This window comes from Mirounga angustirostris, unplaced genomic scaffold (genome assembly GCF_029215605.1).
Source record: "Mirounga angustirostris isolate CCGP_5_RB_7025 unplaced genomic scaffold, mMirAng1.0.hap1 SCAF_9, whole genome shotgun sequence".
Lineage (NCBI taxonomy): Eukaryota > Metazoa > Chordata > Mammalia > Carnivora > Phocidae > Mirounga > Mirounga angustirostris.
The window spans coordinates 141,056,036-141,079,438 of NW_026991717.1; the positions used below are offsets into that span (position 1 = coordinate 141,056,036).

General features: G+C 56.5%; 2 protein-coding genes across 17 annotated transcripts in view; one reads left to right on the forward strand and one right to left on the reverse strand.

Annotated features, from left to right (window-relative positions):
* The window catches only part of WDR20 (WD repeat domain 20), a 61,833-nt gene extending 42,233 nt beyond the window's left edge, over nt 1–19,600 (forward strand). For 7 of the 15 annotated variants that reach the window (XM_064571599.1, XM_064571594.1, XM_064571601.1 and 4 more), the window contains 3 exons: nt 8,002–9,261; nt 10,735–10,916; nt 18,847–19,600. In XM_064571599.1, the coding sequence (XP_064427669.1) occupies nt 8,002–9,261; nt 10,735–10,875 (1,401 nt within the window). In that variant the 3' untranslated portion in view covers nt 10,876–10,916; nt 18,847–19,600. Of the gene's footprint in view, nt 1–819; nt 957–8,001; nt 9,262–10,658; nt 10,683–10,734; nt 10,917–12,012; nt 13,821–13,847; nt 15,321–18,846 lie in introns of those variants that run through there. The other 8 variants (XM_045901547.3, XM_045901545.3, XM_045901546.3 and 5 more) reach the window with 6 other exon arrangements.
* Nucleotides 19,601–22,713: 3,113 nt separating this feature from the next.
* Nucleotides 22,714–23,403, reverse strand: part of MOK (MOK protein kinase) — a 51,352-nt gene continuing 50,662 nt past the window's right edge. The window contains exon 11 of one of the 2 annotated variants that reach the window (XR_010405336.1): nt 22,714–23,396. The gene's annotated coding sequence lies outside the window, so the exon portion shown is untranslated. The remainder of the gene's footprint in view (nt 23,397–23,403) is intronic. The other variant, XM_064571608.1, reaches the window with a different exon arrangement.

The window sequence follows — 23,403 nt, forward strand, 5'->3', positions numbered from 1 at the left end:
TGAAGGAGGCCGTGAGACTGGAGCGCCATGCCATCAGGTTGGTGTCTGAAAATCCCCATGGCTGCCGCTTGCAGTTTGGTGGGTTTCTGGCTGTCCCTCCCACACTGGGGAGGACTGGGGAAGGAGCAGGCTTGGAGTGGAGGGGAAGATCCAAGTTCCGTTCTGTACTTGACCAAGCTCCAGAGGCCGGTAGATGTTAGATACGTGGACCTGGAGTCCAAAACCAGGGGTAAAAATCCGGGAGTTTGGCGTGTAAATACTCATCCCATCCCTGAGATGAGACGAAAGGCCCGTGGTGCTGGCTGTCCTCCGAGGCTCTGGCCGGCCCGTCATGTGGCCTCCAAAGGGGCACTCACAACAGTCCGTGAGACTCAGCTCGGTGGCTCAGAACGCAGAGCCTTGAGCCTTGAGCCTGACCGCCTCCCTGCCTGTCCAAAGTGGGTGAGAACAGCACCCACCGGAAAGAGGTGAGGAGAGTTGTTGAGCACAGGGCTGGGAGAGTGAGCCCTTGGGGGATGCTCAGCAGAGTTTGCAGGTTGAGGGGAAGCCCCCGGAGCACCTCCCACCTGGGGGTGCAAGGAAGGGCTTCTTGGAAGGGGAGATCCCAGCAGTTTTGAAGGAGAAGCCAGTAAGTTTCCAGGACAGCCCAGGCAGAAAATGAATGTGTGTAGAGCAGAGGACGGAGAACAGCTTATCACAAGGTCATAGGTCCCGTGTGTGTCTCACTCACCGGGCGCTTCTCTCAGCTGCCCGTTGCACGTGTGTGTATGCGTGCACACGCCCCGTGCTGATTCTTCCACCTTTGCCTCCCTTCTCCAGGTTCCTGGCCCATGGAAATACAGCATATGTTTGCATGGGCAGATGGATGGATGGAATGGAATTTTAGAGTCTAGAAATCCACCTGACATTCAAGATAGATGAAAATTTCTATCTGGGAGTCAAGTATGTCTTAAAAGGTGATTTTTTCCCTCCATTAACTAAAAAATTAAAAAAAATTTTTTTCTTAATGATTGTTTATAGAAGTACAAAGAAGATGGAAAAACACCGTCTATAAGTCCCAGTGCTCCCTGTTAACTTTATTGTTTTTGTAGTTTTTACTTTTTCAGTGAGGTGAGACTAGTAGATTCACACCTTCCTTCAGAGGTCCCCTGACCTCCACCTCCCAGTCTGGCCACTGGAGTTAGAGGCGAGCCCCGCTCCCGTCACGCCCCCCTGGCCGGGTGTCCCTGTCACACTACAGAGCCTGGCTGTTGTACCCACTCAGTCCAGAAGGAAGGAAGTGCCTGGTCCTCTCCAACCTTCCTGGGGGAGTGACGCCTGCAGGTCCCCCAAGTCTCTGCTCTCTGCAGTCTCTCTCACTGGGCCCTCAGTGTCTCTGTAGCATTCTGTATGTAGTGCTCATGGAGCGTACCTTCACTCTGCAAGCTCCCTGGAAAGGAGAGGCCCCCATCCGGTCAGCATTCAGCCTCGTGTGAAGGACCCCGAAGGGCTGAGGAGTTCACTCTTTACTACTAGTGGTTATGGTGTACTGGGGAGGGGCAATTATAAAGGGACAATTTGCAGATGATGATGAACTCAGACTTGTTTGTCTTTGTAGAAATTGTCATTATTTCAGGGTTGTATCCATAGAATAGTAACTTCAGAGGATTTTCAAGTGTGTTTTGATTGTTGGGTAAGATGTAAAATCCAAGAAGTACTTGTCACCGTGGCTTCTTTCATTACTGACATGTAATGAGACCCTCTGTCCTTGACTTTGTTCCCCATCATGGGCTACAAGGCCAGGGCCATCACACTGGGTGGGTCCGCGTCTCCTGTTATCCAACTGAAGGGCCCACGGGAGGCAAGGCCGCCCTTTGCCTGCCCGAGCTGCGTCTTCTCTCTCCTTCCTGGCACCCAGTGCCCCCAGGGGCGGGGAGGGCCAGGCCAAGCTTTGCAGTCTTCTGTCCAGTTCTGGGACAAAACAGTGGTTATGGGCATTTTGTTAGTTTTGTTTTGTTGTTCCTTTTTTTAATCAAAGGAAGGAAAGGAGCACATAATGCTCTACTCCTTAAAGTTTTAGCATTGATAAAATGACATTTGATCCTTCTTTCTGTGGTTTTGAAATACCCTTTCCTCGCACTTCCTGAGGGAAGCAGCTCTCTTTACATGTGTTTACATAAACGAAGCCCTTAGTCGCCAGTTTTGCTTGTGGCTACATTATAGCTCCCCTCCCACCCACCCCACCCCCCACCCCACCCCCCCACAGCTGCTGTGGTTTTTGAATGGTTTGCTTCAGTACTTTTGTTACAAATTAATATCTGCATTATAAAATGCATACCCTCTGCCCCCTAATTTTTTCCTGCTTGTCATGTTGATAGTAGTAGAAAAAAAATAGACAACTAAGGGCACCTGGGTGGCTCATTTGGTTAAGCGTCCGATTCTTCGTTTTGGCTCAGGTCGTGATCTCAAGGTTGTGAGATTGAGCCCCGCATTGGGCTCTGCGCTCAGTGCAGAGTCTGCTTGAGTTTCTCTCTCCCTGTCACTCTGTCCTTCCCCCAAAAAACATAAAAAATAAAAAGACAACTAAGTGATTTAGAAAGCTTTGTCTTAGCAGTGACGCTTTAACATGGTTATAGATTTATTTTTATTTTTGCTTCCTTTTAATTAGTTTATTATAGTTAGAAAATGTTGTCTCTTAATGCCATTAGGGATGGTAGTCTTAGTGTTTGAATTTTACTGGATCTGTATCAGCAAAGGGACATTTTCTTTGGAATTGGGGTGGGGATTGTGCAGGGCTGCCGGTTAATATTAGCGAGAGGCTAGTGAGAGGCGTGGGTGTGGGAACCCACTTCCGTGACATGCAGAGATGGCATATCCGTCTCCAGCTTTTGTGTTTGGTTTTTATAAAAGTGATTATAGAAATTGGCTCCGAGCATTTTGGGATTTGAGTCTTTAATGGAAGCCCAATGGCAAGCCAGGTGACCTCGTAGAGACTCTCTTAACTGCTGAACCTCCCCAGCCGCCTCCCTGCCCTTTTCCCCCTCCCTGGGCACCTGCCCTGCTCCATCCCACCTCTGCTGGTTTCCTAGAAGTGGGGTTCACGCTCTCCTCCACTCCTTTGCCTCCTCTACCAGTCAGTGTCCCCTGGACGTGTCCTCTGCAGCCCGGGAGCAGGGGGCTCTCCTCCCCTGGATCCCCAGCCACCCCTCCCCTTGGTCCCTCAGACTTGCTTCCTGCGCTCTCCTAAGGAGGCCTCCCTGCTCCTGCTCTGCCTGCCTCCGCCCTGCTGGGGTCCCTGCCCCCGTCTGACCCTCAACCTCAAAGACTCCATCATAGGACATGGAGGGCAGTTGTGACACCGCAGAGCTCCTGGTCCACGGTGGTCACTCAGCATCAGCTCCTTCCTCTCTTCATGGGACTTCGGGGTCGTTTCCTCGGATGTTCTTTCTGCCTGCCTGAGTTTTGTCCTGCTCCCTGTGAGTGGAGGTCACCCTGTCCTCTTCTTCCACACTGCACCTTCCTTGAGGATCTTAGGTCACAGATCTGGCTCTCAGCTGTTCTCAGCTGGTGTCCTCGTCCCCCCTGCCTGCTAGATGAGGACACTTAGGTTTCTCCCCAGCATAATCCCACCCCAGCCTTCTCTGTGTGGCAGTCGCTCAAGCTCCAGGCCCAGGAGAATTCACAGGCCCCTTCCCCACCCCCACCTCCCCCTCAGCCTGAACCATCGTTAACAGCCCATCTTGCCATGCTGCCACCGGGCACTGTCCAGACCTTTTTGTCCACACACAGCTGTCCCAGCCTCCTAACTGTTTCCTCCCCACCTGCCTCCCACCTCCCATCTTCCATTCTGTACCTTCTGCCAGGGGGGATTCCTCGATAGTCTGTCACTTCCCCTTTCCAAAGCCTTCCCTCCCTCCCTGTCTGCAGCCTCACCGCCGGTAGACATGCAGTGTGAGCCACATATGCAATCTTACATTTTCTAACAGGACATTAAATAAGCAAAAAATGGGTGAAATTAAGATTTTGTTTTCTCTATATACCCCAAATATTATCTCAACATATATGTAATATGAAATTATGAATGAGATTGTTTCCATAATTTTTCACGTCTTCAGAATCTGGTGTATTACACACACAGCACATCTCACTTTAGGCACATTTCAAGCACTCAGGGCTGTGGGATTGGTGGCCCAGGGCTTCAAGGTCATGGTCCAAAGCCCCTTAGCCAGAGACTTGGCTGTCCTGAGCCCCAGCTCACAATTCCAGACCTAATTCCCGGTCTCTGCTTAGGTGCTCCAGCCAAAACAGGTGCTGCATGGGTCCCCACACCCACCTGGACTGCTCTGTCCTGAGCCACTCCCAGCACAGTCCTTCCCACCCTCCGCTTCTCTCAGCCCCCCCCCCCCCCAGGTCTGCTCAGGAGCTCCTCAGAGACCAGGCTTCTGCTGATGCTGTTCTATCACCGTGTGTCCAGGTCACAGACCCGCTGGTACTAGAGAATTCAAGCTTAACAGGGTCATCCTGTTACTAAACATGGGGCACTAAGATTCTTTACCTTTTTTACTAGATACTTTCAGCAACAGAAATAACAGCTTTATGGTGAGAAACTGGCTTCATTCTTTATCGAATACAATGTTTACAGGTATTTGTTTCTTAATCAGAAAGATGGGAGTGAAATGCTTTCTTTTCTCTTCTATTTTGTTAAATCCAAACCAAATGATAACCAGAGCTGTTTAAATTCAGTGAATCTCTACTAGCTAGCCCTAGAGTTGTGCCTCCTGCCCAGGCTTAGCGTCGGAGGCAGGCTCATGTCCTGTCCTGAGAACCCATGTGAGTGGCCCTGGCCTTGGATGGTGTCTGTTGGCGCAGGAGGTAACAGCCCCGCCTTGCCCAGTCCGTTCGCCTGCTCTGGCTCCCTTCTTCTCTGGGACGCCCAGTGCTGGCTCTGCTCCCGCCTCAGCACCTTGCCGCCACAGTTCCTTCCGTGAGGATGCTCTTCCCCACGTGCTCTCGGCCTACCTGCTGAGGCTGTCAGCCTGCTCAGCTAGCCCTTGCCGCCCGCACAGTCTCGCTAGGCTCTCCCGCCTGACATCGGAAGGCGCTCCAGCCTCCTCCCCATCAGCACTGTGTCTTCTCCCCTGGTTTTTTTCCACAGCTCTCGTCACCCTCAGATCTTGCAGATCTCACTGTCTTCTCCTCCCACTTGGACGTGAATGCCTGTCTGTTTTAATCAGTGCTGTATCAGCGCCTGGCATTAATGTGTTCTGTCCTCCGTGGGAGGTAATTTGGCAATATCTATAAAAATCAAAATGTAGATACCTTTTGCCCCAGCTGTGTTACTGGGAATTCATCCTGCGGTGGACTCATACACGGGGAAACGGCCGTGTGCGCCACGGAAATGTCCAGCGGTGGGGACTTTTAAAACAAATGACCGTGTTTCCATCCATGTGAGTGAGTGCTCTGCAGCTTTAGGAAAGAACAGGGAAGAGGTCTCGGTACCCATGCAGACAGCCATATGGATGCGTGTCTGAGTGAGAAAGCAGCAGGGCACACGGTGCCTCGTGTGCTCTGTGGTGTGAAGAAAGGGGGTGGATGGATTTGTCTCCACGTTTGCCTTGTCCGTGAACGGAGACGCTCTGGAGAGAAATAGGAACCTTCATGCCGGTGACTCTGGGGACAGGTGATCTGGACCGGAGGAAAGGGATGCGAGGGAGCTCTCTGCTGCACGCTTTTATGTGAATGACGAATAGATTGCCTACTCAGACAAACCAAAGCTGGCCTTGCGGGGTCCTTTTGAGGTTAAAGAGCACGTGTGCAGAGCCCCTTGCGGTGCCCAGCACGCAGAGTGGAGCCTCCGATGGGAGGTCAGCACTGCTGTCCCATTGTACATGCCGCATGCCCCAGCCCTGGGGGAGCCCCCGGTAGCGCCCCTCGAGGTGGGTGCTGGCCACGCCGGAGTGCACGACCTGCCAGGGAGAGCCCCCTCTGCGTCCAGGCCTGTCCCGGCGCCTTGCTGCTGGGGTTTGCGGCTGCCTGCTCTGCTGTCCCCGATTCCCAGGTACCCGGCCGGGGGCTCGGAAGGGGAGGCTCAGGTGTTTGTCCATAAGTTGCATCCACGTATCTGCTTATAGTCGTCTCCATGCACCTGTTTAATGGGGAATGAAGTCGCTACGTGTGTTTTGTTATCCCGGTGACACTTATGGTCACAGCAGTGCTGTCATTCTCTGTCTTCACACCTCACAGTTGCAGAACAATACTGTTTATTTGGCAGTATTACAATTTCGGAGTCTAATGGAATTATTTTTGTGTATCTCTTTAAGCCAAAAATAAAATTTTCTCCTAAGCATAGTGCTGGAAGTTTTGATGTCCATCCTTAAAAATCTCCACACAGGAGGGCGCGGCAGGGGTGTTCTGTTGGCAGGACTGCGGTCTGGGTGGTTGCGGTGACGTGTGAGGGGCAGGAGCCGAGAGCCACGGTGCTGGCTGCTGGTGCGGGTGAGCCATGGGGGCCCAGGGCCGGCTGGGCAGCCTGGGCAGCCTGGGCCCGGCGGGGACAGCACGGTGTGACGCATGGAGCCAGGCGCCCCCGGGATGAAGGCCTCACGGAACCTGCCAGAGCGAGCGCTGGGCTTTTAGGAGGGGAAGGAGGCCGGGGATGAAAACGTCGTCTGTGTCCCCAAGGCCAGCTCGCGGGTGTCTGGTGCCTTCAGGGCTGGCGGTGCCCTGGGCTGTGTCACCTGCTGAGCAGCCTCTACCCGCCCAGGCCCTGCTCTTCTGCAGCTTGCTCAGGCTGTCCGTCTCTTCTCTGAACAAAACCAAGTGATTTCATGTTCTGTGCTTTTTGGTGAGGACGCAGGGCCCCCAGCACAGGTGTGCAAAGCTGACGGCAGGGCAGGGAGGTTCGTGTCGGTGCCCCGGGGCCCCGAGGCTCGGGCCAGGAGTCCCAACCAGGGCGGGGAAGTGGTAGCGCGGAACTCACCCTGAGGCACCCGGTTCCTGGGCAGATGGCGGTGGAGAGGGTTTGGCAGGAGGAGTCTCTAAAAACTTGGGAGCCTTGGGAACTTCTGGTTGGCTTCTGGTGATACGCTTTGGGACCAGGCACCCCGGCGCAGGGCACCCGGGGGGAGCCGCCGTGCCGCTGAGCCCACGGCAAGCTCTGCACACGGGGATGCGCACGTGTTGTGCCTTTGGGTGGTTTTCACTTCGGCCTCTTGCTCTTCTGGTTTTAAAGGCAAGATTCCTAATCTGTGCCTGTGAAGGGAACAGCTGGTCAGTGGACCAGAAATTAGCGTGGCGTGGAGTGGCAGTGATTAGGCCCATCCTCCCGAATTAATCGTCTGTTTATTTTTTTAAATACCATCTTGTTCCAAAGAAGATTTGGAGGAGTTGCATTTAAAGGTGCCCACAGGACAGCGAATCTGAGTGGGGAAGTTTCGGTGAAGCCAGGGCTGAGGTAGAGCCCAGCAAGTGTGCTGGTGTCAGGGGCTGCACGCCGACTGCCCCCCACCCTGGAGCAGCCTGGGCAGAGGGGCAGGTGTAGACGGCACATGACTTACGTGACGATAAAATGCAGAGAAACCGGGGGGCATAGCTCTCCCGGCCGTGAGGACCGCGAGCCTTTCCTGGGGGTCTTTGTAGGGAGGATGCCGTGTGTAGGTGCCAGGAGTCACAGACTCAGATGCTCCTTGCGTAAGAGATGGAAGTTGCCCGAGGGTCTGGCCCTCTCCCAGTGTGTCCCAGAGCCTGGTACAGTGTCTGGCACGTAGTAGGCTCTCAACAGTGTGTGTTGAATGACTGACTCTCTCAGCGAAAGCCAGTGGCCTAACACCCAGTGCAGTTCTAGAAAGTAGTTCTCCAAGGGGCCCGAGTGCTCTTCGCTGGCTTGGCTGACCGCGGGGTCGAGCGTGCACGTGCCTGGATGGACTCTTCCGTTCTCACCGAGAAGCAGACAAGTTTCTTGCTGGAAAAGTAGACCTTCCAAGCTTCTCCATTGTGATAACTTGTTCTCCTTTGTCTTCACAGAGACTAATAGACAAGTCACGCGTAACCTGCGTCCGATGGGTTCCCGGTTCGGAAAGCCTTTTCCTAGTAGCCCACGCGAGTGGGAGCATGTACTTGTATAACGTGGAGCACACTTGCGGCACCACAGCCCCCCACTACCAGCTTCTGAAGCAGGGCGAGAGCTTTGCCGTACACACTTGTAAGAGCAAATCCACGAGGAACCCTCTCCTTAAGTGGACAGTGGGCGAGGGGGCCCTCAACGAGTTTGCTTTCTCCCCAGATGGCAAGTTCTTGGCCTGTGTGAGCCAGGATGGGTTTCTGCGGGTGTTCAACTTCGACTCGGTGGAGTTGCACGGCACGATGAAGAGCTACTTCGGAGGCTTGCTGTGCGTGTGCTGGAGCCCCGACGGCAAGTACATCGTGACGGGCGGCGAGGACGATCTGGTGACCGTCTGGGCTTTCGGAGACTGCCGAGTGATCGCTCGGGGCCACGGGCACAAATCCTGGGTCAGTGTTGTGGCGTTTGACCCCTATACCACTAGCGTGGAAGAGAGCGACCCCATGGAGTTCAGCGGCAGTGACGAGGACTTCCAGGACCTCCTTCATTTTGGCCGAGACCGGGCCAACAGTACCCAGTCCCGGCTGTCCAAACGGAACTCTGCCGAGAGCCGCCCCGTCAGTGTGACGTACCGGTTCGGCTCGGTGGGCCAGGACACACAGCTCTGCCTCTGGGACCTCACGGAAGACATCCTTTTCCCTCACCAGCCCCTCTCAAGAGCAAGGACACACACCAACGTCATGAACGCCACGAGCCCTCCTGCCGGCAGCACAGGGAACAGTGTCACGACGCCCGGCAACTCCGCGCCCCCGCCCCTGCCCCGCTCCAACAGCCTCCCCCACTCGGCCGTCTCCAGCGCCGGCAGCAAGAGCAGCGTGGCCGACGGCGCCCTCGCTTCTGGGGTCAGCAAATTCGCGACGCTCTCCCTGCACGACCGGAAGGACAGGCACCACGAGAAAGACCACAAGCGAAACCACAGCATGGGACACATTTCTAGCAAGAGCAGCGACAAACTGAACCTGGTTACCAAAACCAAAACGGACCCAGCTAAAACCCTGGGGACGCCCCTGTGTCCTCGGATGGAAGACGTCCCCTTGTTAGAGCCGCTCATCTGTAAAAAGATAGCACATGAAAGACTGACTGTGTTAATTTTTCTCGAAGACTGTATAGTCACTGCTTGTCAGGAGGGATTTATTTGCACATGGGGAAGGCCTGGTAAAGTGGTAAGTTTTAACCCTTAATGCTGCACCAGATCTAGAACTTGAATAGGTAGTGATTTTTTTTCTTGCGGGAGGGTGGGGTGTACAATGAATGTGAATGGCACTTCTTACTCTTAATGTAAATCTAAATGCATCAGAGCCATAATTTTGGATACTGCATGCCATGTAATTCTGAATCATTTGATAATTCAACTTAGAACGTTTAAAAAAATATATAATCAAACTAATTGCCAGCCAAGTCAGTCACCCTCCTGGGAGTATATAGAGTCCCAAGGTTAGCACTCCTGTATTAGACTATTTCGACTTTAGGAAAATCATGACAGTGTGGGGAAACAATGACTTTAAAATGCTAAAATTAAAATTTCTGCTTTAACTGGAATATTTTTGCTTAACTACTCAATTAGGATGTTGTACACCTGATCAGAGTGTGTGTTCAGTATGGACGGCCATTAATTGTCATTTCTAGTCCAGTTTTTATCTTAATCATAAAATGTTTAGGAATCTATGAAATTTAACTTTAGGAACAAAGCATTCAGCAGGGTTGATTGATATTATTTTTACATTGTTCTGGCAATCCACAGAAAGAGAAGAGCCTTAATTTTTAAAACCCATTTTAGTCATTTTATGACAATTAAAATTGTTTAATAAACATCTTTTTTCAAAGAAGCAGTTTGTAGCACTTTGATTGAGATTCGGTGCACTGAATAAAATACCACCTTGCTCCGAGCCCGGCCAGCCCCCGGGAGCCGCGGGCCGAGGACGCCAGCCCAGGTGTCAGAAGTGCCTCTTGCCACATAAGCCAAGACCTTTTATGTTGGATATGCTTTGCTTATGTTTTTTTCCAACAAGGGAAAGGTTTTGGTTCCTTTTGTGGTTTTCTGTGGGTTTTTTGTTTTTGTTGATGTTTTTGGTCAAACAAGCACGACTGTAGGCCCGGGACAGAGTCTTCGGCCTTGTTTTGTAAAGACTGACAGACACCCCCCACCCCCAGGTTCAGAGTGCTCCTGAGGTTGCCCTGGTTTGGGTTTTGTTTTCCCGCCCAGAGGGGGGGCACAGGTGCAGGTCGCCCCCTCTTACTACTGGGTGGCCGTTGTGATCCCGCCCACTCGGGCCCCATCCTCACCGGCCTCTGGCTGGACTGCCTCACCCCTGGCCCTGGTGAGCGGCTGAGTGAGCCCCCTCTGGCTGGACGCCCAGCTGCGTCCGCGGGGGCCGGCGCGGTTCTCATGCCTGTGGTCCTTATCGGCTATGTGACGAGTTTCAAATTCCAGTTTCACGTGGGAGGAGATGGTTCTCTGACCTACATATTTTATGTCAAGATGATGGTTATCTTACTTGTTAACTTATTTTGGTCATTTTGGTTTGTTTTCTGTTTTGCACACCTTTGTCATTAAACGTAGAGATGCTGATCGTTTACACTCGTTTGAGTAGTGGATGCGAATCAGCAAAGTGGACACGAGACTCGTTTCTCTGCAGCGTGCAGCTCTGTGTGCTCAAACACAGCCCGCAGCCCTCCCGGAAGGCCGGACCCCGCTTCCCCGGGCCTGCTGCCCCCGCCCTCCCCCCAGCTCACTCTACCCACGCTGCTCCTTCCATGGGAGGGCTTTCTATTACTGATAGCAGTGTTCCACCACGTGAGGAGCGTGCTGGCCTTCCAGGTGCATCCCCCCCCCCGCCCCCTTTATGCATGACGTCATGGTATGTGTTAATGTCCTGTTTACTCTTAAGATGTGGTCCTTTGTTCCTAAATGTTAAGTGACCTAAGGCAGCAAAGACAGCCATCCTTGTGGACTGTTTCAACTTTGGAGGCTAAATTGGGACGTCAGATGGAGAGAATCAGAACCAACACTCCAGGTGCAATTTTCTGTACCTACATAGTTTTAGAAATTTCAGTTCAAATGCTTCTGAGGCATTGAGTATGCAGTTTCAAAATTCAGGACTTAGAATTTGGCCTAGGCAGTGGCCGATCCCAGGTAAGTAGCCTTCATGGGAAGCTTCTGGTGACCTTCTGGTGCTGAGTGCATTGCTCGCTGCATTGCCCGCAGGGAAGCTGTGGTGTGCGCGCTTTCTGACCCCAGGCACCCTCTGGCGCCCTCCGCTGCACGCGCTGCGGTAAAGGAGGGGTGGCTTGGGGGCACTGGGGTGGGAGGAGTCGGGGGGCGGAAGAGGCAAGAGGAGGAGATTATTGTTCCCCTAAAATCAAGCTCCGAAATGTGCTGACAGAAGCCTGTGGTGTCCCCTCCCCCACCCCAGTTTTAAAAACCATGGTCATGTCCCAGTTCGGGATTTGGGGCTTGGTCACAAACTTGTTCTTCCCGTTTCTGCTGGTGAGCGTATTCTTAACATCTGCCCGTCCCCGCTCTGGGGCCCGTTGCTGGGTGGCAGGTGCTGGGGAGGGGCTGCGCAGTGGCCCTTCTGATGCCCGCCCCTTTGTTCACCAGCCAGCAGAGCACCTGTCCCGCAGTCGGGGGACAGAATGCAAGGTGTTCTCCGGAACCGGGACTAGAGCTGCCCGCCGCTTGAGGGCACTGGAGGGGCAGGCGGGCCCTCTCTCAGGCTGGCTTCCAACAGGGGCTCCTGCAGCCCTGGGGCACTGGGAGGGGGGCCCCGCGGGGTCCTGGTCTCGGGTGTGGAAGGCCCAGGGCCAGACAGCCTCCACAGCAGCCCTGAGGGCACATCTGGGGAGCACTCTTCTAGTGTCCTTACCAGGCTTTGAGCTTCCTCATTGAAACTGTTCGAGTGTTCTCGCTTCAGCATTATCCTGAGCAAGAATATCTTTTCTAAACCAACCTCTGGAAGAAAACCTCTGGAAGGAGGCTGCTCCTGTGTGGACGGAAGCGCGGACGGAAACTCGGGTGGCGCTGGAACCCAGCTCCCTCCTGGCCTGTGTGCAGGGACCTGGGACCTCGGAGGGCACAGCCACGCCGCCGCGGTCCTCCCCGCCGCCCTGCCTTGCTGTGACTTCGGGCCACCCCAGCCCTTCTCTGAGATTCTCCTCTTCCTCAGGGGCAGGGGGATTAAAATCCCTGAGAGGTCTGGAGAAGGAAGCCTTTGGAAAACCCTGCCTTCTTTTAAAAGAAAATGTGTAAGAGGGAGTAGGCACACTCTTCAAAAATAATCCGTAACTTTGGGTTCTAAGTTTGCTTAAAACAGTGGTAAAGAATCTTAGTTTTGTCTCTTGTGCTGATCGAACCTCCTAGAGCATTTTGGAAGTGTTCTGTGAGCCACTGCCTTGGGACTGAGGATAAATACCTAGGATAGGACAGGGGAGGAGTGGAAAACAGAAGTAAGCTGTCCCCACGATTACTGCCCCAGTCACTCAGAAGCCACAAGGAACAAAACGTCCTGGAACTGTACCAGTCTTTATGGGCACGTGCACACGTCCTGGTGGGACTCAGGTGTCCTGCTTCAGTGTTTGGCCTAACACCCAAGTCCTAGATGGCAAGTTCCCCCGTTCCACCCCAGTCACCCCGCTTCCTGAGGTGCGTCTGGAATTTCTAAGACCCTGTCAAGTGTTGAGTTGGCGTGGAAGCTGGTGAAGCTGCTTTATCAGACGTCTTCACCTGCGTACAGGGCCCTCCTCACCTCCGGCCTCGGCAGGGAGGTGTTTGGGTTTTTTGTTGGGGAAGCTCAAGTGTGAGGGGAAAGGCCACTGGGTCAGGGAGGGCTGGAGAAGGAATCCTTTGGGAAACCCAGATGCCGCGTGCGTGTACCTGACTGTCCGAGGAAGACCTAGAAGCAGAGTCCGACTGGCTTTTCCGGGAGAGACGCACGGAGCACAGCATCCCTTCTGTGCCCGAGGGCTCAGCCGATGTCAACTGGCTGGTGGCCCCTGACCGACTTCCCAGCGCTGCTGGGGGTGTCCACTATTGGGCTTTCCTTCCACGAGGGGACCCCTGCACGTGTGTTGTGGGCCTGATAAGTAACCGGGCGGTGTCAGCCATCCTGGGAACCCAGCAGGGCCCAGCGGCCAGGCCCTCCTTGTCCAGCACGCCTGTCATCTGTTCGGGTCACCGAGGGGCTCGGCTCCGTGACACCAGGGATGGCCCGTGAGAGCAGACAGCAGTCCAGAGAGCGGAGTCTGGGGCTCACATTGAAAGGCACTTGTGTTCAGAGCCCAAGTTCAAAGCTGTGTGAAAACGCCCCTCCCCCGTGGAGGGGACAGTCCCCCTGGTATTAACTCTGATTCGTTGCTGCACCTGTTACATGACTTCGTGTTGTGCTCACGCTGCTGCCTCTCAGTTTCAAAGTGTAAAAGGAAAATTTTCCTGCATTTTTTTTATCTCTGTAAACCTAAAGTTTATTAGAGACCACTATGTTAGGTGACCTTGTATAAAATTGTATGATTCTTTACCTTTAACGAAAGTCAAAAGTAAAATATGTGTTTCCTTTTTTATATTTTCGTCCAATTTCTTGATGAATAAATTTGATAGAGCCTTCCTAATACGAAATGTTGATAAATTAAGTTCTTAACAACTTACAATAATTAGTGAAGCTTTAATATCAGTATTGTTAATTTATCACTTTTTAAGAAAATCATGTTTTGGTTTCACTGTTGGTTTTTGGCTGTTCTCTTGTCACTGTCGCAGCTCGAGACTCGCACACTCGTGGTGTGGGGGGGCCGTGTGTACGCGGACGTGAAATAAACACGAGCAAATGAACTACGCGTGTAGACCGTTTGCGGTAGTCAGTTTGCCAGCTGGGCTTCACAAACGTCTCAACCGGAAAAGAAAACTTCTGAATGCTGTAAAACCACGTCCTCTTCAGCCACCCAGCCAGCCGCTGGGGGCGCGGGGACCCAGCGGGGAAGCCGCAGGCCTCTGTAGCCTAGCTCTGTTCCTGGGGGTTTCCTGGCCTTCCTCCTCCTGGCCTTGCGCGGCGTGCTGGGCCATGCTGGAAGCTTCGTCACCGCCTGGAGGTCCAGCGGTCCTGTCCGCTGCAGAAAGGGCAGTGAGGGAAGGCCCCCTGAGGGTGGGAAGAGTTGGCCACTCATCCTGTCCTGCTGTTGAGTGTCCCCTCACTCTCCGCAGCACCCTGACGTCTGCGACCTTGAACGCCGCAAGGCCAGGACCCCAGCCTAGACCTGCAAGTTCCCCGGAGGCGGAGAGGCAGGACCGAGCCCTGGTCAGGCCCTGGTGCTCCTACTTGACGGGAGACCTTTGGGCCTGGAGCGAGGGGCTGGCGGGGCCCCAGGAAGCTCGTCCAGGGGCTGGGCCCCAGCACCTTCCTGACCGGGCCGGCCTCCCGAGCCCCCAGGACGAGGTGTGTGCACTTGGCCTCTGACGCTAAGCTGCCGAAGCAGAAGAGACCGTCTCGGCTCCGGCCTCACAGCGGCCTCCCCGGATCTGCCGCCGCAGGAGCAGGGGTGTTTCCCTGAGCATGGAGTAGATTGTGAGCCCGCAACACCACCAGGTGGACAGCAAGTTTAAAAAGACACACACAACATTGTGATCTGTTAGAAATAGTTTGTGCCTTGAAAATATACTCTAGGTCCGTCTCCATGTGTGGCTGCCTTTGAAAGAAACACTTGCGTGTGGACCAGCGGCCCTGAAAGGGACGGAGCCTCTGGAGGCGCTCAGTCCCGTCCCCGCCTCCCGCGTTGGGTGGGACCTTCTGGAAGCGACTCCGGCCAGAGAGGCTTTAGGGAGACACGAGAGGGTCCTGGGGGTGAGAGGCTGTGCTTTGCCTCCAGGCACCGTTCTCAGAGCTGCCCTTCCGTGCTGGTGCCGAGAAAGCCTTTTCCGCGGATGCCCGACCAGAGCATCATTTTCTCCGGGGACTTCTCTCGCTGAGGCCAGGCCGAGGGGCCTCTCGGGGGAAATGTGTCACCTTCGGTGTAACCTGTCAGGCAGGTGGAGGCTGCCACGGGGACACGGTCCGCTGTCCTGCAGGAGCCGAGGCCCCAGGTCCAGAGTGAGCAGTGGGTCTGGGGCGGGTGGGGAGCCGAGGCCCTGCTCTGCCCACCTCCCACGCCTGGCTCGGGTGCTCTGGGCCCCCAGGCCCCCCGGCCCCCCAGGCGTTCTGTGTTGCTGCAGGCAGCGGTCTGGGTCACGCGAGCCACGGTGAGGCCCTGGCGGCGGCGGGGCGGGGGCGGGAAAGCGCTTCCACGGCTGGAAGCTCCCGGAGGAAGGTAGCCTGGTGACATCTCACCGTCTCCGGGCCATCTCTGAAGGGACATCACTTTACAAGTGATACTTGCCTCTTGGTCTCTGCGTGACCAAGAGTTGGAGTATTTCAGCACTTACTTTCCAAGATGAAATCTCTAGCAGGAAGAAAATGGCCACTCTGGTGAGAACAGAACAGCTTATGAAATACTAGATTCCGGAATCGTCCCTCGTCCGGAAATAGCTCCCCACCCCCACCCAGGGGCCAATAGGCTATTAGGCGGATGCCCAGAGTCTCGGCTGGGTTGGTGTTTGGGCAGCTCTTCATCACCAGCTGTCCGGTGTCTGGCGGGCCACCAGCAGTCCCCACGCCGCTGAGGACAGACAAGTGGCCTCCGCGAGGTCGGCGGCGTGCAGGCCGGGCCACCCGCGGGGCCTCCTTGCGAGCGCGGTCTCAGGCTTTGATGGGGGCCCGCGTGTGCTGCCCGTCTTTCTCTGTGCCCCGGTAACCTTTAGACGAAAGCACAGCTTATAGAAATAAGGTGACCTTGAGTTTTTGTTTGAACGGCCGCATTTCCCGCGATGCCTCCACGGTCCCATCACAGCAAAGCCCATTCCACCTCCAGGAAGGGAACAGGTGGGGTCGACGTCCCGCTCACCGCGCCCGGCCAGACGGGGCCCTCCTCCCCGCCGCTGACCCGCAAAGGCCTCACGGGCGGCTGGCGTCCGACGCTCCCTCACGCCCTCCTAGGAATGTCCCAGCCCCTCACCTGCGCCCCAGAGGCAGTTGCACCCTGGGGTGCGTGCCCCCGCGGGGCCCCCTCTGCTTGGTGCCCGGGTGCTGGAGGCCCGCCGCTGGGTGTGCCCCCGCCGTTCTGTCCCTGGTCCCTTTGCTCCCCACCGAGCCCTCGGGCTTCCCCCCACGCCAGGCTGGCATCCCAGGCCCCTTCCCAGCTCGGTGCCCGAGGGGCGGCGCCCCGGCTGTGGATCCCAGGTGCGCACTGCTGCACAGCGTCCGGAAGAAGTTGTTCACCACGGGTGACATCAGAAGGGCTAACCCCGTTATCCAGACGCTGCGGTTCCCTGGGCATCTGGCAGTGGAGGGTTTATGTGAGTGTGGACGGCAGAAGCTGAGAGGGAGGGTGGGTTTGAGGTGGCTGCTTGCTTAGCTGACCTTCGTGATCTCTTTTGAACCTGGGCCTCCAGCGGACAGTAGGACAGCAGGGGGGTTGTTCTTGGTGGGGCCGGAGGCTTCAGCCAATGGAAGCTGGAGGAGAGCGGGCCTCCCCCCAGAGCCCCCGAGGATGGGGTGGCATTTCAGGGTGCCCCCGCGGACCCTTCTGAGCCTCAGCACCCACCCTCTGCCGGCCGCCGGAGAGGGGCCAGGGCAGAATTGGAGAGGGTCTAAGGCAGGGAAGGGCTGGGTGGCCGCGGAGCGCTGGAACGGGGGCCCCCCCAAATGCAGATGCACTACACAGCATTCCCAAGGCTTCATACGAAAAAAATGACGTAAAATACGTCATTAGTAATTTGTATACTCATTGCCTGTTGAAATGATAATATGGAGTATATTGGGTTAAGTATATTAGAACTAATTTCACTTTTTTTTTTTTTTTTTAAGATTTTACCCATTTATTAGGGAGAGAGAAAGCACAAGCAGGGGGAGTGGCAGGCAGAGGGAGAAGCAGGCTCCTCGCTGAGCAGGGAGCCCGATGTGGGACTGGATCCCAGGACCCCGGGATCATGACCTGAGCCGAAGGCAGACGCTTAACTGACTGAGCCACCCAGGCGTCCCTCACCTTTTTTCTTAATTGTTAAATGTGCTCCTAGAATTTTAAATTTCACGTGTGACTTGCCTTGTCCTCGTGTTGGACAAGGCTGGTCTGGGGCGGGGGTGGGGGGGGCCTTCCTCAGTGCGTCCTGAGTCTTTAAATAACCTTGGGCGCCTCCGGTCACCGTCCTCTGGACGCAGGGCTGGGGCTCTGTCCCCGGGCTGGATCACTGCGCGCTCCCCCTTTAGCGGGAGGAACAGAGTCCTCCTGTCATCTGGGGGAGCAAAGGGACCTCTTGGTGTTGTAGACGTGGCACTGTTCCCGGACATCCCGTAGCTCCTGGAAACCACTTGATTGCGGAGGCAGAGCATTCTTGTGATAAAGGCTTCTTCACTCCGGACCGTCGCCACGGAAGCGGGGTCCAACCTTGGCGGCCTCCCTGCAGCTCGGTGGAGGCGGTGAGGAGGGACGGGTCCCCTCCGTCGGGCTGCCGCTTCCCCGCAGGGAGGCAGGGGGCCCGGGGTCGGCCGGCAGCCGGTCCAGCCGTCCAGCTGCCTGGAGGCCGTGCGGCCCCCCGTGGGTGCGCGTGGGAAGCACGGGGGGCGCTCCGCCGTGGCCGCTGGCCCGGCTTGTGCCCCGGATCCCAGGGGAAGGGCTCCTGTGTGACGCTGCCTTCGCTCTCGGCTGCCTGCTCGTGTCTAGACGAACAGGTGTCAGTTGTGAGAAAGGAGGTAGGAGGCGTCGCGGTGGGACAGCCGTCTCCCAGCCCCCGCCCCCGGGGCGCGCGGGGCTGAAGCGCAGCGTCGCGCGGTCGCCGTCTGCATCCGCACAGGCCCCGGCGTGCAAAGACGGCGGCGTCCGCTCCGAGTTCAAGGCCTGGCCCGTGGCCACAACGAACCAACTGAAGCGGTTTTTAGGACAGCTTCAGTTTGTGTTCACGGACCTGAAAATCTAGCTTCAGTGTCCCACTCTTGTAGCCTTAAAATTCTTGATAAATGAGCGCCAACTGTGATGAGCCTGCATCCCGGTGAGTGCGGAGAAATGCAGACGCTCTTTGCTACGTCCGGGGCGAGCCGGCGGGGGGGGTCCCAGCTCGGGCCTCCCGCTCTCAGCGGGGGCCACCCCCATGGCACGCACGCCACCTCCTGCACCCTGTCCCCAGATCCGACAGCCCAGGGCCCAGATCCTTGTCTTCCCGCTGAGCCCCATGCTCGATGCCGAAGCCCGAGGGGCGCCACCATCACACCCCAACCAGAGAAAGCGAGAGCACCCCGTCCCCCCCAGGAGGAAGACACCCTTAGGAAGCGCTAGCCCCCGTCTGTGGTGGCCGACCCGCTGAGGGGACGGGGCGTGAGGTCAGAGCCGGGGCCCCGTCCCCTGGGGCCTCGCCGTGCTCCTGAGCGGCGGCGGCCTCTGGGGAAGGTGGCGACGGGGCTCACGATGTCCCCAGGAGCCCAGGCCCCGAGAGGCCGCCCGCCGCTCCCCAGGCCAGCCCTGCCCACCGTCGGACGCTTCCGTGCGTCCTGATCAGCTAGGAATGTCACACGGCGGCGTGGGTAAGAATTAAGTAGATGAAAAATGGAGGCTTTGTTCCAACACTGGCTAACGATCCGACAGAAATCTGTGGTCATGTGACCTCTGGCAAAGGAGGCGTGTGGCTTTCTTGGCTGCCCCGTGTTTTGCTGGATTAATGTAAACTGCTTTGTTTGCAGGGTTTATTGTCATCCCCAAACCAGGCCAGCTCTCCGGGCGGAACTGTAGTGTAGCGGCCCGCCCCTGCTCGAGAACCTTCGCCCCGACGACCCGGTCCCGAGGCAGCGACGGATGAGACAGGAGTGCGGACCCTCGCGGCGGCAGCCGTCACCTGGAGTCGCGTGCGAGGACCCGCGGGGCCCGCTCGGGAGGGCGCGCTCTGCCATTCACCCAAAGAGGCTGTTCCCGTTTTGGGGCTGCAGTAGAAAATAAGAAAGCGGATTTTCTTGCTTTTTACTCCGAAGTTCCGTGTAATTAAAATCTCATATATATCTGTATAATCTATACATACATATATATATAGTGTAAAATAAACTATTTCTTGGACAAGAAGTCCCCTTAAACTCAACTGTTACAAACAGTATTTCACTCTGTTTTTGCACTGATGTTTTTATACGTAGGTGGTCAGAGACAACCTGGAACGCACTCATGAAGAAAGTTGTGGCTTTCTGACTTAAATCTGTCATTCAGGAAGACGGATGCTGCAATCATAGTTTACAAATTGCACTTGAAATAGATTTTTAATGCTATTAGGGAATTACTTTAAATATGGGTCTCACAGACTCGCGGCCCTCCAGGGTGTTGAAGATGCTCTTTTTAATCTTACATTTATTTTAATACTGTTGTTTCCAAAGCCGTCAGCTCTGTATTATATGTATAAAATGATGTGATTGTGCTACTGGGGGACATGGTTACTTCACCAGTAATTTCCATCTTTTATGAGTGACATTTCTAATCATGAAAAAAATATTAATATTAAAACTATCTTGAATATACCATTGGTTTAGCTTCTGTTAAGTTGACTCAATTTTTACTGTGACTTTTTGTTCAATTAAAGTTTGGTGTAAAATGATTCGTCCTTTTTCCACCCTGTTCCTGGAAGCCCGAACCGGGACGGGCGGCTCGAGCGGGGCTCATCTGGAGAGTTCTGTGGCTCTCCGGCCCCTCCTTCCGGCTCCCGGCTTTAAGTCGCTGTCGTCGCTGACAGCCCGTGACCACACGTGCGTCGCGGCGTCTGCGGAGGCCGGGGTGCTCTGCTGCAGCGGGGATCCTCGGGGATGGGTGTCGGGCCGAGACCAGCTCGGGAGCAGCTCCGAGCAGAAGGCTGTCACTTGCACTGTCGTCCGCAGCGGCCCCCCGGGAGGCATTTTTATCTGGTGTGACTAAACCAAGAGGCGTCCGAAGCACAGCTCTCCAAGCGAGCACGTTAAATCGGGGCACGTCCCACGACCGAGGCAGGAAGCCGAGCGCACGCCCTCCGAGAGCCGCGCGGAGCCCCTGGGTCCCCGGGACAGGCGCCCTGGGGGAGGTGAACGCCAGGACATAGACGCCCTGTTGTCTCCAGCGAGAGAGTCAGAATTTATCAATCGTATACATTCACAACGACCTGCGTATTAAAACCGCACATTCCGATGGTCTCTCGGTCATGGGCCCCAAAGCGCTGGCTTCTAGGCGTGTCGGTGACACGGAAAACCCCGCCCACGCAGGCCCAGGGACACAGGGGCGGCCCACATGCTGCGGCAGGTCAGCAGAGGCCGCCTTTGAAAACGGAGTCCAGCGTTCGTCTCGTGACCCTCCGGGGCGGGCGGGCTCCTCCCTCTATGACGGGACAGGTGGAAGTCTGGTTGGCACGAGGACCGCGTCACGAGCGTTCAAAGTCGAGCTCGGGCGGGTCGGACGCCCCGCCGTGCTCCCCCCGCCTCCGCATCTCTCAGGGCGGGCGGCCCTGGCTCGGCCCAGGCTCTGGAGCGAGGCCGTCGGGTGGGCCCCGACTCGCTGTCGACGCATCTGCACTGGGAACAAATCTACGGCTCCTGCAGCAAGTGGCCCAAGGCGGCTTCCGACATCAGACCGCCTGTAACTGCCCCCCGCGCCCCCCCCGGGCGTGCAGCCCCCGGCAGCCAGGCCACCCCGCGAAGCCAGGGAGGGCGCAGCCCGACTTGCACGTGCTCTTACGCGCTGCCTCGACCTCCCGTCCGTGTTTGGGGCTGGTGGAGGCGCGCTGCGGGGACGGGTCTACGGGAAGCTGGGAGGAGGCGGGTGCTCCCGGGCGAGTCAGCGAGCTTGCTGGCTGCCTCGCGGCGGCCGGGGGAACGGGGCAGGCCCGGGAGCGCCCTCTGCGCCGGGCGGGGGACGCAGGGAGCAGCAGTGCCCCCGTCGCTTGGGTGGCGTCCCCGCTGCCGCTTCTGCTCCACAAGCAGGTTCACACGCTAAGGTGCTGTCAGAAGTGGGACCCTCGGACCAGCGCACCAGGCCACCCCTCTGCCCCGGGAGCAGCTTGCGCGCCCTCGGGCTGAGAGCAGGAGGCCCGGTGGGTGAGGAGCGGAGGCTGGGGCACCAGGCAGGTGCTCAGTAAACGCTGTGCAATGAGCCGACCTGACAGGGGCGGGGCGGGGGGAGCAGGACTTCGGCCCCACTTCCCTTCTGGAGCTTTGTCCCTCAGGAACAGCCTCGCCTGCAGAGGCTCAACTAGCCTTCAAGTCTCCTTCACCACCTTTCCAGTCTGCAGTGAGCGGACACCCACCAGGGCTCTGGCAGCAGGCGGAGGCGGCCTCCCAGCTCAGGGCCTAGAGGCCGGACACAGCCGGAGCCATTCCAGCTGCCCGGGGACTGGCTCCCGCGCTGAGAGCGGGTGGGGGGCCGCAGGGAGGGCGAGCGTGGCCAGAGTACCCCCCCTGCCCCTCCTGGAGGCTGGTGCACAGGGCTGGACCAGCTGTGCCCGCTGTGGGGCCCGGTGTGGCCGGGCTCCGGGCTCCGGGCTGACGGCTTCACAGCACTTGTATTCCAGAGACCAACGGGAAGCCAACAGCTTCATCAGGTGGACAGGTCACACCACCCCCCAAGGGCCTGGCCTGCCCCAGAGAGGCCCTCCACGGGGAGGAACAAGTCTGCAGGAGAACTTTAAAGATTTTCCCCTCAAATGTTATACACTTAAAGGGGTAACAATTTTCCTAAATACACAAATGCTGGTCAGTCCTTAAATGTGTCCTTAGGGCCCGTCCTTGAGGACAGGAGCATGCCCCCCTGAGTCGCTGCCCCTCAGGGGCCTGGTTTTCCGGCAGCCTCCCCTGCCTGGGGTCAGAGTGTGGGCACACTGGTCGTGCAGGGCCCTCTTTGATCCCAGAAGCCCGCTCCTGTCGCCTCTGGCCGCCGGTCTCCCTGGTCTTCAGCTGCTGAGCCCCAGCACCACCTGGCTCTGGCCTCCTCCCTGCCTCAGCTCCCAGGGGACCCGGAACTTCCAGATCCTCCGCGGAGGCAGAGTGGCGCCCTGCTTGTCCCTCAGTGCCCCCCTGCCACAACAGGGTGTTAAATGGGTTCAAAGGAAGCTCTTTCCAGCCGCTCCTCATGTGCACCCAGCTCTGAACATTCCCGAAGCCTTGTTTCTGGTCTTGAATCTGCCCCTCTTGGGCTCCTCGGCCCCCATGTGGCCCACGCCGTCTCGCACTCACCTGCACCCCGCCCCTGTAAATGCTGGCTCCCGCCTGCCCCTCCTGAGGCTGCTGTATCCACCCCACAGCTGGGCCGACCTGGGACTCCTGGTTCTGCTTCACCGCCTGGCAGGTGGGTCAGAGGTGGTGGCCACTGGAGAGCATGTGGAAGAATGTCACAGATTTGTCTTAAAAGAGGGAACAAGATTTCCCCGATGCCAAGTGATGTTGGGAAACAAGAAGGGGCGCCTGGGTGGCTCAGTTGTTAAGCGTCTGCCTTCGGCTCGGGTCATGATCTCAGGGTCCTGGGATTGAGCCCCGCATCGGGCTCCCTGCTCCGTGGGGAGCCTGCTTCTCCCTCTGCCTGCAGTGCCCCCTGCTTGTGCTCGCTTTCTCTGTCTCTCTCTCTCTGTCAAATAAATAAAATCTTAAAAAAAAAGAGGGAACAAGAAGACAAAAACTAACCTGGGAAATTTTCTTTTTTTTTTTTAAGATTTTATTTTTACTTATTTGTCAGAGAGAGAGACAGAACACAAGCAGGGGGAGAGGCAGGCAGAGGGAGAAGCAGGCTCTCCGCCAAGCAAGGAGCCCGATGTGGGGCTCGATCCCAGGACCCTGGGATCATGACCTGAGCCAAAGGCAGCGGCTTAACCGACTGAGCCACCCAGGTGCCCTGTAATTTGCTTTTTCTTAACGTTGTAAGTTTGTGAAGGCGAGGAAAAGAAGGGGTCATTACGCTACATCCCAAGACAAAAACGGGCTCAGGAGGGTTTGGCGTCTGCCCAGCGGGCGGGCCAGCAGCAAAGCAAAGCGCCGACAGGAAGCCGCATCTCTATTCACAGGCGAAGCTGGGCCTCCGGAGCTAAGGCGAGGTGGCCGGCGACCGCGGGGAAGCCCGGCGCTCCGACGTGCCTCATGCTTGGCAGCCTCGTCCCGCTGCATCTCCCCAGGGTGCCAAGGCCACGGAGCACCCTGGCCGAGCCTCTCTTTAGTCCTTACTGGCTTTTCGCGGGCCACAAAATTAAGCTGTACCAAACAAAGCTTTCCCAACAAAATAAATTCCCCAAATGTGCTCACAAGACCTAAAAT